The sequence below is a fragment of the Pan paniscus genome, chromosome 2, assembly GCF_029289425.2.
Source record: "Pan paniscus chromosome 2, NHGRI_mPanPan1-v2.0_pri, whole genome shotgun sequence".
Taxonomy (NCBI): Eukaryota; Metazoa; Chordata; class Mammalia; order Primates; family Hominidae; genus Pan; species Pan paniscus.
Genome location: NC_085926.1, coordinates 181560670 through 181573983, shown reverse-complemented (window position 1 = coordinate 181573983; position 13314 = coordinate 181560670). Strand labels below are relative to the sequence as shown.

The following is a 13314-nucleotide window of genomic DNA, read 5'->3' as shown; positions in this document are numbered from 1 at the left end:
TCGGTCTCCCAAAGTGCTGGGATTTCAGGTGTGAGCACCGCGCCCAGCCACTCCCAGATTTTTATCTCTAGCTCTAGCCTCTCTCCTCCTTGAGTTCCAGCCCTCTACATCCAACTGCCTCAACACACCGACTTCATAACTAACATGCATCTAAAATTTAATACATCTAAAATAGAATTCGTTTTTCCCACCTCAAATTTCTCTCTTCCATTCTTCATCTCAGTAAACAGCACCACCACCTACTCAGTTGCTCAAAACAAAAATCAAAAAAGCAAAGATTCCCACCATTCCCTCACCAATCCAAGTCTTGTTCATTCTACCTTAAAACATTTAAAAATCTGTTTATACTTCCCCATCTCCCTGCCACGGGCCTAGTCCAAGCTACTGCAAAGAGCACAGTAACTGACCTCGTAGGTTCCTCCCCAGCCCTCTTCCTCTACACAGCAGTCGGATCATGCTACTCGCCTTCTCAAAACCTTCAAAGGCTTCCCGGGAAAAACTAAACTCCTTATCAGGGCATCATCTGCCCTATCTTTTAAAGAGTATACACAAACAGGAATATACATCCAAGGGTAGTATCTCTAGATCGTAAAACTGCGGGCATTTTTCTCTGGCTTTGCTTGTATTTTTAAATTTTTCTACGCTGAATACCCTCTACTTATTAAGAAAGGGGAAATGATATTGCTGAATTCTATATAATATTATACCGCATTTTTTACATGTGAGCGAGAAAAGGGAATGGAAAACGTGGGTCAACTCTGTAACTGCTGAATGCTTAGATGAAAATACTAGCCAACATCAAACTAAAAAAAATGATGTGTCAGGCCTGTAAGATTGCTGATGGCATTTCTCTTCCTCTGGTTTCTATTTCTTAACATAATCACATTCATGATGGAGAAAACCTCATTGTCTTCTGCAGTCTGGCCACAGCCCTTCAAGCCAGCCTTTCCTGCAGGAGTCCTCACTTTCCGAGGCTTCCACTCCGCCCCGCACTGCCCGCAGCTCCGGCGCGTTGGCCCCGGCCCCATCCCTGGACCCCCAAAGCCACTCTGACACCTCCCCTCCATCCCAGGGAGGCCCGGTGGGGATGGCGACAGGTTGGAGGGGCATTCCAGGATCCTTTCGGTAAACCCACGACTTTCTGGTGCTGGGGCCAAATCTTGCCTCCAAGGCCAAGAGCTTAACATCCTAAAAGCTCCGGCCGCTGTGGCTCGGGGTCCCGTATCCCCTCAGCGCAGCGCCCCGCTGAAGAGGAAGCCCCCAACTCACGTTCCAATGCCAGGCTCCCGCTTCTGCGGCTCCCCGGCCCGCACCTGGGATCCTCCCTGCCCTCCCCTCGGCCCCGGGGCCTCACCGGGTCCCGCTGCCGCGCTGCCTGCCGATGGGGGAGGGGCGCGCACGTGCCCGCGCCGCCCCCGCCCAAACAATGCCCCGGAGAGCGGGGCGCGCTCCCGGCCGGTCCCTTCCTGCGCCCGCCAACACTCACCCTTTCTCCGGGTCTCCGGCTGCAGCGCAGGCCCCGCCGGCCGCCGCGAGAGAGCACGGCGAGGTGAGAGAGCGGGCGAAGTCCCGCGGAGCTGCCCCGCCACGAGGCCCCAGCGACCCCCGCAACCCGCGGAAGCACACGGCGCGGCGAAGCCCGCCCGGCCCGTTCCGCCCCGCACGTCAGCAGCTGGGCGCGTCGGGGCGCGCGCGGTGGCGCGCGCGGCCTCGGGGCGGAGCTCCCAGGGATGAGGGCGGGGCGGGGCGGGGCGGGGCGGGGCTGGTCCGGGCGGCGACCCCGGCCCGCGAGGGCACTTCCTGGGCAGTGTGGGCGTCGATTCTTGCAAAGGCACAGTCGTCCATCACTTTCCTGCCCCAGAAGATGGCGAATTTCAACCCCAAGTTTGACAGAATATTCATTCTGCCGGCATGTATGAGCTTCCCTATTAATCACAATAGTAACTATGATGTTTGTGTGTGCCATCTTTGTGCCAACCCATGTGCTAAGTGCTGGGTATACAAAATAACAATAGTTATTGCTAGCCCATTTTACAGATGAAGAAACTGAGGCAGGGAAGGCTTGAGACTTATCTCAGTCACACTAGCTAGTGACAATCCAAGTCCAGTTTTCCATCTAAATATCTCTTGAGGCCAACATTCTCTTCCGTTGTAACTCTACCACCCTACCCACGACCCTGTAATCTCTCTGCCCAAGACTATGAATAGCCTCCCAACTGGTCTTCGGGGATCTTCTGTTCCCCTTCAATCCCTTCTCACTGTATAACGATTTACTACTGGAGCTGAGTGGTGGGTTTAGGAAGTTCACTTTTTTTTTTATACTTTACATACATGTTACCAAATTTTTAATGTATTTAATGTTTTTATCAACGCATAATAAATGTAAATGGTGTTTTGTTTTTTGTGTTTTTTTTTTTTGAGACAGAGTCTCCCTCTGTTGCCAGGCTGGAGTGCAGTGGCATGATCTTGGCTCACTGCAGCCTCCGCCTCCCGGGTTCAAGCGATTCTCCTGCCTCAGCCTCCCAAGTAGCTGGGATTACAAGGCGCGCACCACCACGCCTGACTCATTTTTGTATTTTTAGTAGAGACAGGGTTTCACCATGTTGGCCAGGCTGCTCTCAAACTCCTGACCTCAGGTGATCCGCCCGCCTCAGCCTCCCAAAGTGCTGGGATTACAGGCGTGAACCACCACCCCCAGCCTAATTTTGGTTTTTTTAGACAGGTCTCACTGTCACCACAGCTAGTCTCACACTTCCGGGCTCGAGAGATCCTCCTGGCTGGGCACGGTGGCTCACGCCTGTAATCCCAGCACTTTGGGAGGCTGAGGCGGGCGGATCACCTGAGGTCAGGAGTTCAAGACCAACCTGGCCAACATGGTGAAACCCCATCTCCACTAAAAATACAAAAATTAGCCAGGCGTAGTTGGGCATGCCTGTAATCCTAACTACTTGGGAAGCTGAGGCAGGAGAATCGCTTGAACTTGGGAGATGGAGGTTGCAGTGAGCCATTGCACTCCAGCATGGGCAACAAAAGTGAAACTCCATCTCAAAAAAAAAAAAAAAACTAAGAAAGGCTTCGTTGAATCTTAAGCTAAGACTCAAGAGATAATAAGAACTGGGGAGATAAACATAAATTTCATGGAGAAGGGGTGAGGTCAGAGGTCAGGATGAGTGTGTTGGTGTTCCCCTACTCTTAGGGTTTAACAGTGAGGTGGAAAGCATAGAAATACCCAGATAAGTGCCAAGAAAGCTAGAAGTTGACTTCCCTTGGTGTAGCTTGGAAGGCTGTCCAAGTCTGTGAGAAGGCTCACACAGTAGGGCTTGGGAGCAGGCCATGGCGTTGGGAGGAGTCTGCAATAGTGCTGCTGGAGCGCTGCAGCTTGCACATTTAGGTATGTCAGAATTCCAGACTTCTCTTGTTGCTCCCTGCCTGGCGTGCAGAAAGTAGCATGGTTAAGAGCCATGGACAGACCAATAGGCACTGTGCCAGGGGGCAGGTTTCCTAAAGCAGAGGCCTTGTGGTGGGCTGATGGCCAGGGAATGGCTACAGAATGTAGCTAAGACCCCAAGGATAGGCAGTACTGAAGATACCAGTGGAACTGAAGCACCCCTAAGTCAGCTGGTGAGAGGAGCGGGGATGGAGCAGTGGGGATGAAAGATGAGATATCAAACTCTGAAGTTGCTAAAGCAACAGGTCATGAGCTTGCCAGCCAACCACCTCAGCAGCTGATGCCTGCAAGGCAGTGGAGACCAGAAGTCACCAGAGACATAGCAGCAGAGGCCAGTGAGAACCCAGGCCATAGCTCGCAATCCTGCACACAGATCTCCCCTCCCACCACTGCCTTGAGGCTTCCCCTGTATCCTGTAGGCCACCTTGGGAAGTCAAGGGGGAGAAGGGTAAAGTTCTGATAAGACTGCAACTTTGAACTGTTTACCCAAATATTCACCAAAATGAAACTTTTTTTTTTCTTTTGAGACTGAGTCTCGCTCTATCGCCCAGGCTGGAGTGCAGTGGTATGATCTTGGCTCACTGCAACCTCCGCCTCCTGGGTTTAAGTGATTCTCCTGCCTCACCCTCCCGAGTAGCTGGGACTACAGGCGCGTGCCACCATGCCCCGCTAATTTTCTGTATTTTTAGTAGAGACGGGGTTTCACCGCGTTAGCCAGAATGGTCTCGATCTCCTCATCTTGTAATCTGCCCACCTCAGCCTCCCAAAGTGCTGGGATTACAGGCGTGAGACACCGCACCCGGCCTATTTGCCCTTTTAAAAACATCACTTGCAGCCGGGCACGGTGGCTCACGCCTGTAATCCCAGCATTTTGGGAGGCCGAGGCGGGTGGATCATCTGAGGTCGGGAGTTCGAAACCAGCCTGGCCAACATGGTGAAACCCCATCTGTACTAAAAAAAAAATACAAAAATTAGCTGGGCGTGGTGACACATGTCTGTAATCCCAGCTACTCCGGAGGCTTGAACCTGGCAGGTGGAGGTTGCAGTGAGCCGAGATCATGCCACTGCTCTCCAGCCTAGGTGACAGAGTGAGACTCTGTCTCAAAAAAAAAAAAAATCATTTGCCCCAATGAGTAGGTGGGGAATGACTGAAGAGGTGTGTGAACATAGAAGCAGTGAGACAGTTGGAAAGCAATTTCAGTCATCCAAGCAAAAATTGAGGGTGGCACTGGTCGTGGTGGCTCACACCTGTAATCCCAGCACTTTGGGAGACGGAGATGGGCAGATCACCTGAGGTCAAGAATTCAAGACCAGCTTGACCAATATGGTGAAATCCCGTTTCTACTAAAAATACAAAAAAATTAGCTGGTCGTGGTGGCTTGTAATCCCAGTTACTCGGGAGGCTGAGACAGGAGAATCGCTTGAGCCCAGGAAGCAGAGGTTGCAGTGAGCCAAGATCATGCCATTGCACTCCAGTCTGGGCAATAAAAGGGAAACTCCATCTCAAAAAAAAAAAAAAATGAGGATGGCTTACCCTGGCAGTGGAGATGGTGGGAAGGAGATAGATACAAGAACTATGGAGAAAATACCAGAAGACTTGATGACGATGAACTGGGAGGAGACTGGGGAGAGAAGGGAAGGGGACTGGCCTCTGCTAAGTCAAAATGGCCTCTTAGATAAACTGCCCCTTCCTCCAGGCAGACTCAGCTCTGCTCTGGAGCTTGGCAAGTGTTTAGAGGCTGGTTTTAGGCTCCTGGCTAGCCAGGCTCCCTTAGGCAGCACTCACCTGCACAGCCACTGGAGGTGGGCCTGGAGGGAGAACTGGGGTTGGCTCATACGTTTCCAGCAGTGGCTGATGGTGGATGATGGTGTCATTTCCTGAAAGGAGGGAGACTGAAGGAAGAACAGATTTGAATGTTGGGGGTGGGAGAATCAAGAATTCCCTTTAGGACATTTTAAGTTTGAGGCATCCACTCGAAGACTTTTTTTTTTTTTTTTTTTTTTGAGACAGAGTCTCGCTCTGTTGCCGAGGCTGGAGTGCAGTGGTGTGATCTTGGCTCACTGCAACCTCTGCCTCCCGGGCTCAAGCGATTCTCATGCCTCAGCCTCCCAAGTATCTGGGATTACAGGCGTGTACTACCACACCCGGCTAATTTTCATATTTTTAGTAGAGACAGGGTTTTACCATGTTGGCCAGGCTGGTCTCGAACTCCTGACCTCAGGTGATCCAACTGCCTTGGCCTCCCAACGTGCTGGGATTACAGGCATGAGCCACCACACCTAGCCCTGAAGATATTAAATCTGTACATAAGGCTTTGGGGCTCAGAAGAGACCTGATGGGTGGCACTGTCAACGTACTGTTGTCAACAGGTAGTTAATGAACACTGGTGAGGTTGCCGTGAAAGAGTACAGTTCAGAGAGATTGCATAGTCACAGCCTACAGATGTCACATTTTGTTTTAAATGAGCGAACATTTCAAACATTGACAAATTTCACATAATACCCTGAATTTCTGCTTCTATGGAAAATCAGAAACTGTGGTAACCTGGCCATACATTGTTATTTTTTATTTTATTGTTATTTTTGGGGGGATGAAGTCTTGCTCTGTAACCCAGGCTGGAGTGCAGTGGCACGATCTCGGCTCACCGCAACCTCTTTCTCCCAGGTTCAAGCAATTCTCCTGCTTCAGCCTCTCGAGTAGATGGGATTACAGGCATGCCACCACATCTGGCTAATTTTTGTATTTTTAGTAGAGAAGGGGTTTCGCCATGTTGGCCAGGCTGGTCTTGAACTCCTGACCTCAGGTGATCCGCCCACCTCGGCCTCCCAAAGTGCTGAGATTACAGGCGTGAGCCACCGCTCCCAGCCCATACATTGTTATAATTGGATATTAGCTATTAATAACACTACTTACCAGGCAGTGCTCCAAGCACTTCACAAATTTAATCTTTGTAACAACTTTATTATTATCATTCCTACTTTATTTTATTTTATTTTTTATTTATTTTATTTATTTATTTTTTGAGACGGCGTCTCGCTCTGTCTCCCAGGCTGGAGTGCAATGGTGTGATCTCGGCTCACTGCAACCTCCGCCTCCTGGGTTCAAGCGATTCTTCTGCCTCAGCCTCCCGAGTAGCTGGGACTACAGGCGCGCGCCACCACGCCCAGCTAATTTTTAAAATATATTTTTAATAGAGACGGGGTTTCACCATGTTGGCCAGGATGGTCTCAATCTCTTGACCTCGTGATCCGCCTGCCTCGGCCTCGGCCTCGGCCTCCCAAAGTGCTGAGATTACAGGCGTGAGCCTCCGCGCCCGGCCATCATTCCTATTTTAAATAAGAGAAAAATGAAGCATGAAAAGGTTGAGTAATTTAGCTGTGTCAGACAGCTAAGAGTGGAGCTGGGTTGTAGACCCAGGCAGTCTGCCCCCAGGGCCTGAGAGTTTAGCGGCCATACCAGGAAGCAGCTGGAAAGCTGCAGTCCTACTTAGAGAAGCCCCATTACCTTCAGGGCAAAGGTCCCATACCAAGCCCTAGTGTTTTCCTAACACCTTCCTCCATCCCAGTCTGAGCGTGAGTTTGTTTTACTCACACTGCTGTTTTCTGATACCAGAGAATTATGTCTCTATACCCATGACAAGTAGAAAATGAAAAATATTCAATTAAGATACAGCTGGGAGTGGTGGTGTGTGCATGTAGTCCCAGTTACTCCGGAGGCTGGGGCAGGAAGATCGCTTGAGCCCAGGAGTTCCAGGCCACCCTGGGCAATATAGTGAGAGACCCTATCTCTTTTTTTTTTTTTTTTTTTTTTTTTTTTGAGATGGAGTCTCGCTCTGTCGCCCAGGCTGGAGTGCGGTGGTGTGATCTCGGCTCACTGCGAGCTCCGCCTCCCGGGTTCACGCCATTCTCCTGCCTCAGCCTCCTCAGTAGCTGGGACTACAGGCGCCCGCCACCACACCCAGCCAATTTTTTTGTATTTTTTAGTAGAGACAGGTTTCACTGTGTTAGCCAGGATGGTCTCAATCTCCTGACCTCGTGATCCGCCCACCTCGGCCTCCCAAAGTGCTGAAAATCAGTGCTCACTGCAGCCTCAACGTCCCAGACTCAAGCAATCCTCCCACCTCAGCCTCCGGAGTAGCTAGGATTGATTGCCAGGGTGGTCTTGAACTCCTGGGCTCAAGCAGTCCTCCCGCCTTGACCTCCCAGAGTATTGGGATTACAGGCATGAGCCACTGCACCTGGCTGATTCTTGTCTTACAGACTTTTTTTTTTTTTAAGAGACAGAGCTCTTGCCATGTAATGCAGGCTAGAATCGAACTCCTGAGCCCGGGAGATCCTCCATGTCTCAGCCTCCTGTGTAGCTGAGACTACAGGTCCTTGCCATCGTGCCCAGCTTCTCTTGTAGACTCTTAACTGGGAAAGGAGAATGGGTGGTTCCGATTGCTCACCAGTCTGTTAGTAAACGGTGAGAGTGGGGTGGGGAGGGTGAATGTTTTTATTATTTATTTATTTATTTATTTATTTATTTTGAGATAGAGTCTCACTTTGTCGCCCAGGCTGGAGTGCAGTGGCACGATCTCGGCTCACTGCAAGCTCCGCCTCCCGGGTTCACACCATTCTCCTGCCTCAGCCTCCCGAGTAGCTGGGATTACCGGCGCCCGCCACCACACCCGGCTAATTTTTTGCATTTTTTAGTAGAGACGGGGTTTCACCGTGTTAGCCAGGATGGTCTCGATCTCCTGACCTTGTGATCCGCCCGCCTCGGCCTCCCAAAGTGCTGGGATTACAGGCGTGCGTCACTATGCCCTGCTAATTTTTGTCTTTTTCGTAGAGACGGGGTTTCAACATGTTGGCCAGGCTGGTCCCAAACTCCTAACCTCAGGTGATCTATCCGCCTCGGCCTCCCAAAGTGCTAGGATTACAGGCTTGAGCCACCACATCCAGTGGAAAAGTAACTGTTATTAAATTTAGTACAGAAGGTTCCAGGAATGCTGACGCTGACCCTGGAAAAGAAGTCCGGTGGCTGGGAGTCCTTCTGCTGGGAGCTGCTGCCCAACAGATTGAGGGCCTCAACGTGCGGGGAAGAGGGCATCAGAGGAACTAGGAAAGCTTGAGAAGGATGGTGGATCCAAAGCTCTGCCTGACAGTGGGAGGGGGAGGCTGGCTCAGTTGGAAAATTGTTGCTAGACTCTGACCCAGAAGTACCCAGTATCCCAGCCTCCTTCCTGGGAAGACCAACGTCCCTTTCTAAGTTTCACAGGAATGGGACCCCCGGGGACACTTAAGGTGCTGAAATACCCCCACCTGAATGCAGATACTAATTAGACTTGTAAAATGAGAACTCCACTTCTTAATACCCCCAATAAAACTGTTGTCTGGGCTTGGTGGCTCACGCCTGTAATCCCAACACTTTGGGAGGCTGAGGTGGGCAGATCACGAGGTCAGGAGTTTGAGACCAGCCTGGCCAAAAGGGTGCAACCCTGTCTCTACTAAAAATACAAAAATTAGCCGGGCATGGTGGTGGGCGCCCTATAATCCCAGCTACTCAGGAGGCTGAGGCAGGAGAATCGCTTGAACCCGGGAGGCGGAGGTTGCAGTGAGCTGAGATTATGCCATTGCACTCGAACCTGGGCAACACAGCGAGACTCCATCTCAAAAAAAAAAAAACTGTTAAAAGTTAGTGCCTAGGAATTACAATCAGGCTGTTAAAAATAAATGATTGTGCCCAACTAGGCCCAAATGAGAAACCAAATGTCTAGTTGGCCTATTAAGATTTTGGCAAAACCATATCCCACCCTTGTAGATGGACCCTATCATACCCCAAAAGAGCCATGCAATGTGCTTCTCCTATGCTATATACTGAATGTTTGTGCCCTCCAAACTTCCTATGTTGAAACCTAAACCCCAATGTGACAGTATTTGCAGGTGGGGCCTCTGGGTGGTGATTAAGGTCTTCAGGGTGGAGTGCCCTTTCTAAATTTTTTTTTTTTTTTTTTTTTTTGAGACAGAGTCTCGCTCTGTTGCCTAGGCTGGAGTGCAGTAGCATGATCTCAGCTGACTGCAACCTCCGTCTCCCGGGCTCAAGTGATTTCCAGCTAATTTCTGTATTTTTAGTAGAGACGGGGCTTCACCATGTTGGCCGGGCCGGTCTCCAGCTCCTGACCTCAGGTGATCCGTCCACTTCGGCATCCCAAAGTGCTAGGATTACAGGCGTGAGGCACTGTGCCTGGCCACCCTTTTAAATTAAAAAAAAAATTTTTTTTTTAATTTGAGATGGAGTCTCACTCTGTCACTCAGGCTGGAGTGCAGTGGCACAATCTCGGCTCACTGCAACCTCCACCTCCTGAGTTCAAGTGATTCTCCTGCCTCAGCCTCCCAAGTAGCTGGGATTACAGACACACGGCACCATGCTTGGCTCATTTTTTTTGTATTTTTAGTAGAGATAGGGTTTCACCATGTTGTCCAGGTTGGTCTTGAACTCCTGACCTTAGGTGATCTGTCTGCCTTGGCCTCCCAAAGTGCTGGGGTTACAGGCATGAACCACCTTGCCCAGCTTTAATTTTTTTTTTTTTTTTTTTGAGACAGAGTTTCCCTCTTGTTGCCCAGGCTGGAGTGCAGTGGTGTGACCTCGGCTCAACGCAACCTCTGCCTCCCGGGTTCAAGCAATTCTCCTGCCTCAGCCTCCCGAGTAGCTGGGATTACAGGCATGCGCCACCATGCCTGGCTAATTGTGTGTTTTTTGGTAGAGATGGGGTTTCTCCATGTTGGTCAGGCTGGTCTCGAACTCCCAACCTCAGGTGATCCACCCACCTCAGCCTCCCAAAGTGCTGGGATTACAGGGGTGAGCCACCACACTCAGCCTGCCTTAATTTTTTTTACTGTAGGGTCTTGCTTTGTTGCCCAGGCAGGCATGCAGTGGTGCAATCATGGCTCACTGCAACCTCGACCTCCTGGACTCAAGCGATCCTCCCCCTCAGCCTCCCAAGTAGCTGGGACCACAAGTGTGCACCACCACGCCCAACTAATTTTAAAAAATTTTTTGGTAGAGGCGAGGTCTCACTATGTTACCCAGGCTGGTCTCAAAGTCCTGGCTTCAAGTGATCCTCCTACCTCAGCTTCCCAAAGTGCTGGGATTACAGGCATAAGCTACCATGGCTGGCCTAATGCCCTTATTTAAAAGGTCCCAGAGTACCCCCTTACCCCTTCTGCCAGGTGCAGACACAGCAAGAAAATGGCTGTCTGTGAATTAGGAGAAGGGCCCTCACCAGACACTGAATCTGCTGGTGCCTTGATATTGGACTTCCCAGCCTCCAAAACTGTGAGAAATTTCTGTTGTTTATAAGCCACTCAGTCTAGGGTTTTTGGTTGTAGAAGCCCAAATGGACTAAGACATCCTCCATGTGGATTGTGCAGTATCCACAGAATACAAACACTGGGGGCAGGGCATGTTATTATTTATTTTTTAAAAAATGGATATTTATCCCAGAAGGAATCTTTCTATAGCTAGAACTAGTTGGTTTCTCTGCATTTGTTTTACATAAAAATAGAGCCGCTAGATGTCAAGAATGTCATTTATTGCTGATAGGAATATAAAAGGGCACAGCCACTTTGGCAAACAGCTTGGCAGTTTCTCAAAATGTTAAGCATGTAGTTACCATGTGACTCAGCAGTTTCATGCCTATGTAAATATCCAAGAGAAATGAAAGCATATGTCCACACAAAGTTTGTACACAAATGTTCATAGCAAAAAGTTGTATCTCAATGGAGTTGTTAAAAAAAAAAAAAAAGAATGCCGGCCAGGCACGGTGGCTCACGCGTGTAATCCCAGCACTTTGGGAGGCCAAGGCGGGCAGATCATGAGGTCAGCAGATCGAGACCATCCTGGCTAACACGGTGAAATCCTGTCTCTACTGAAAATACAAAAATATTAGCTGGGTGTGGTGGGGGGGCGCCTGTAGTCCCAGCTACTTGGGAGGCTGAGGCAGGAGAATGGCGTGAACCCAGGAGGCGGAGCTTGCAGTGAGCCGAGATTGCACCACTGCACTCCAGCCTGGGCGACAGAGCAAGATTCCGTCTCAAAAAAAAAAGAAAGAAAGAAAGAAAGAAGTCTGGGCTCTTTGGCTCATGGCTGTAATCCCAGCACTTTGGGAGGCCGAGACAGGCAGGTCACCTGAGGTTGGGAGTTTGAGACCAGCCTGACCAACATGGAGAAACCCCATCTCTACTAAAAATACAAAACAAGCTGGGTGTGGTGGCACATGCCTGTAATCCCAGCTACTCGGGAGGCTGAGGCAGGAGAATCGCTTGAACCGGGGATGTGGAGGCTGCAGTAAGCCAAGATCGTGCCATGGCACTCTAGCCTGGGCAATAAGAGCTGAACTCTGTCTCAGAAACAAATAAAAAAAGAAGCCTGTGGACGTGGACTAAAAAATGTCTGAAAATTACTTCTAAATGTAAGGTAAAATAGGAAATTTTAGCTGTAATAGCATGTCTCTTATGAGTTGGTTCTGGTGGAATATGGATGATGTAAAAACAGGGAGTGTACAAAAATGGGTTTACTTAAACATTTGGGTCAAGTCTTTAAAGACTGAAGACTTCTGATTTTAATTTGGTTACAATTATTTACATCTTTAATCAGCTTTTAAGTGTCCAGTTAATATAATACTGAGATATATTCATTTATTATTGTATTAGTATTGTATTAGTATTAGTTTTCACACTGCTAATAAAGACATACCTGAGACTGGGTAATTTACAAAAGAAAGTTTATTAGACTTACAGTTCCACGTGGCTGGGGAGGCCTTACAATCATGCCGGAAGGTAAAAGGCATGTCTTACATAGCAGGAGACAAGAGAGCTTGTGCAGGGAAACTCCCGTTTTTTAAAACCATCAGATCTCATGAGACTTATTCATTCTCATGAGACCAACATGGGAAAGACCCGCCCCCATGATTCAATCACCTCCCACCAGGTTCCTCCCACGACACATGGAAATTGTGGGAGTTACAATTCAAGATGAGATTTGGGTGGGGACACAACAAAACCATATCAATTATTTTAGATTGGACTTCAGCTCTGTTTTGTGAAAGATACTGACACTATTGCTGAGTTTGTTTGTTGGCAGAAGTTTTAATATCCTTGGTGGTATTTACTTGTGTTACCCTATGATAACTTTCATCATAATCTTTTCTTATTTTATGGCCTAGATAGGCCATAAATTCCCCAGTCAAGGGGTATAGTCCTGACTGTAAATAGCCCTGATTCCCAATATGAGAAGAGTTTCGTGGCCTAGACTTGAGTGTGTCCAAAACAAATAATGTTGCATTTATCAGGTTTCATGAATTCATTACTGCCCAGAGTACAATTCTGTTGCCCCTGTTCCTAGAAGTCTTACTCTATCTTCACAATTGGCCACCCAATGGCAGATTTGTGGGATGTTGCTGCATAATCATATCTCAGATTCCTCCAGTGCCAGCAAACAAGGGATTGTGGTTGGGAAGAACACTCTTCCATAACTTGACTTTGGCAGGGAGATACACTTCATGTATGATGACTTTTATATCTACAAACATCTCCAAAATCCTTTTTTGTATGACCATTATGTTCCTCCTTCTCTGCTTTATTCATATGTTCAGAATAAACTCATCTAGATTTGGTGTTCCCCAATTGAGCAGCAGATAATGTCAGAACAGTCATTGTTGGGGCTCAAAGTGCCAAAATATGGCACTTTGACATGCTGAACTGAAGAAGAAGCCTCAAGGTCTCTGTCTCTCAATCCTTTGTCTCTCCCAAAGCACAAGATGAAGTTGTTCTCTGAAGTTCCCTTATCTACCTAAAGTCTGGACCCACCAAAGATGAAAACAATT

General features: G+C 48.9%; 2 protein-coding genes across 11 annotated transcripts in view; both read right to left on the bottom strand.

Annotated features, from left to right (window-relative positions):
• YEATS2 (YEATS domain containing 2) overlaps positions 1-1732 on the bottom strand; it is a 112390-nt gene extending 110658 nt beyond the window's left edge. For 3 of the 8 annotated variants that reach the window (XM_008957369.4, XM_055110734.2, XM_055110735.2), the window contains exon 1: positions 1270-1413. The gene's annotated coding sequence lies outside the window, so the exon portion shown is untranslated. Of the gene's footprint in view, positions 1-1269; positions 1414-1486 lie in introns of those variants that run through there. The other 5 variants (XM_003832008.5, XM_024928271.4, XM_008957370.4 and 2 more) reach the window with 4 other exon arrangements.
• A 2554-nt stretch (positions 1733-4286) lies between these two features.
• Positions 4287-13314, bottom strand: part of KLHL24 (kelch like family member 24) — a 63935-nt gene continuing 54907 nt past the window's right edge. For all 3 annotated transcript variants that reach the window (XM_063602625.1, XM_034957794.3, XM_063602624.1), the window contains one exon: positions 4287-6775. In XM_063602625.1, the coding sequence (XP_063458695.1) occupies positions 6770-6775 (6 nt within the window). In that variant the 3' untranslated portion in view covers positions 4287-6769. The remainder of the gene's footprint in view (positions 6776-13314) is intronic.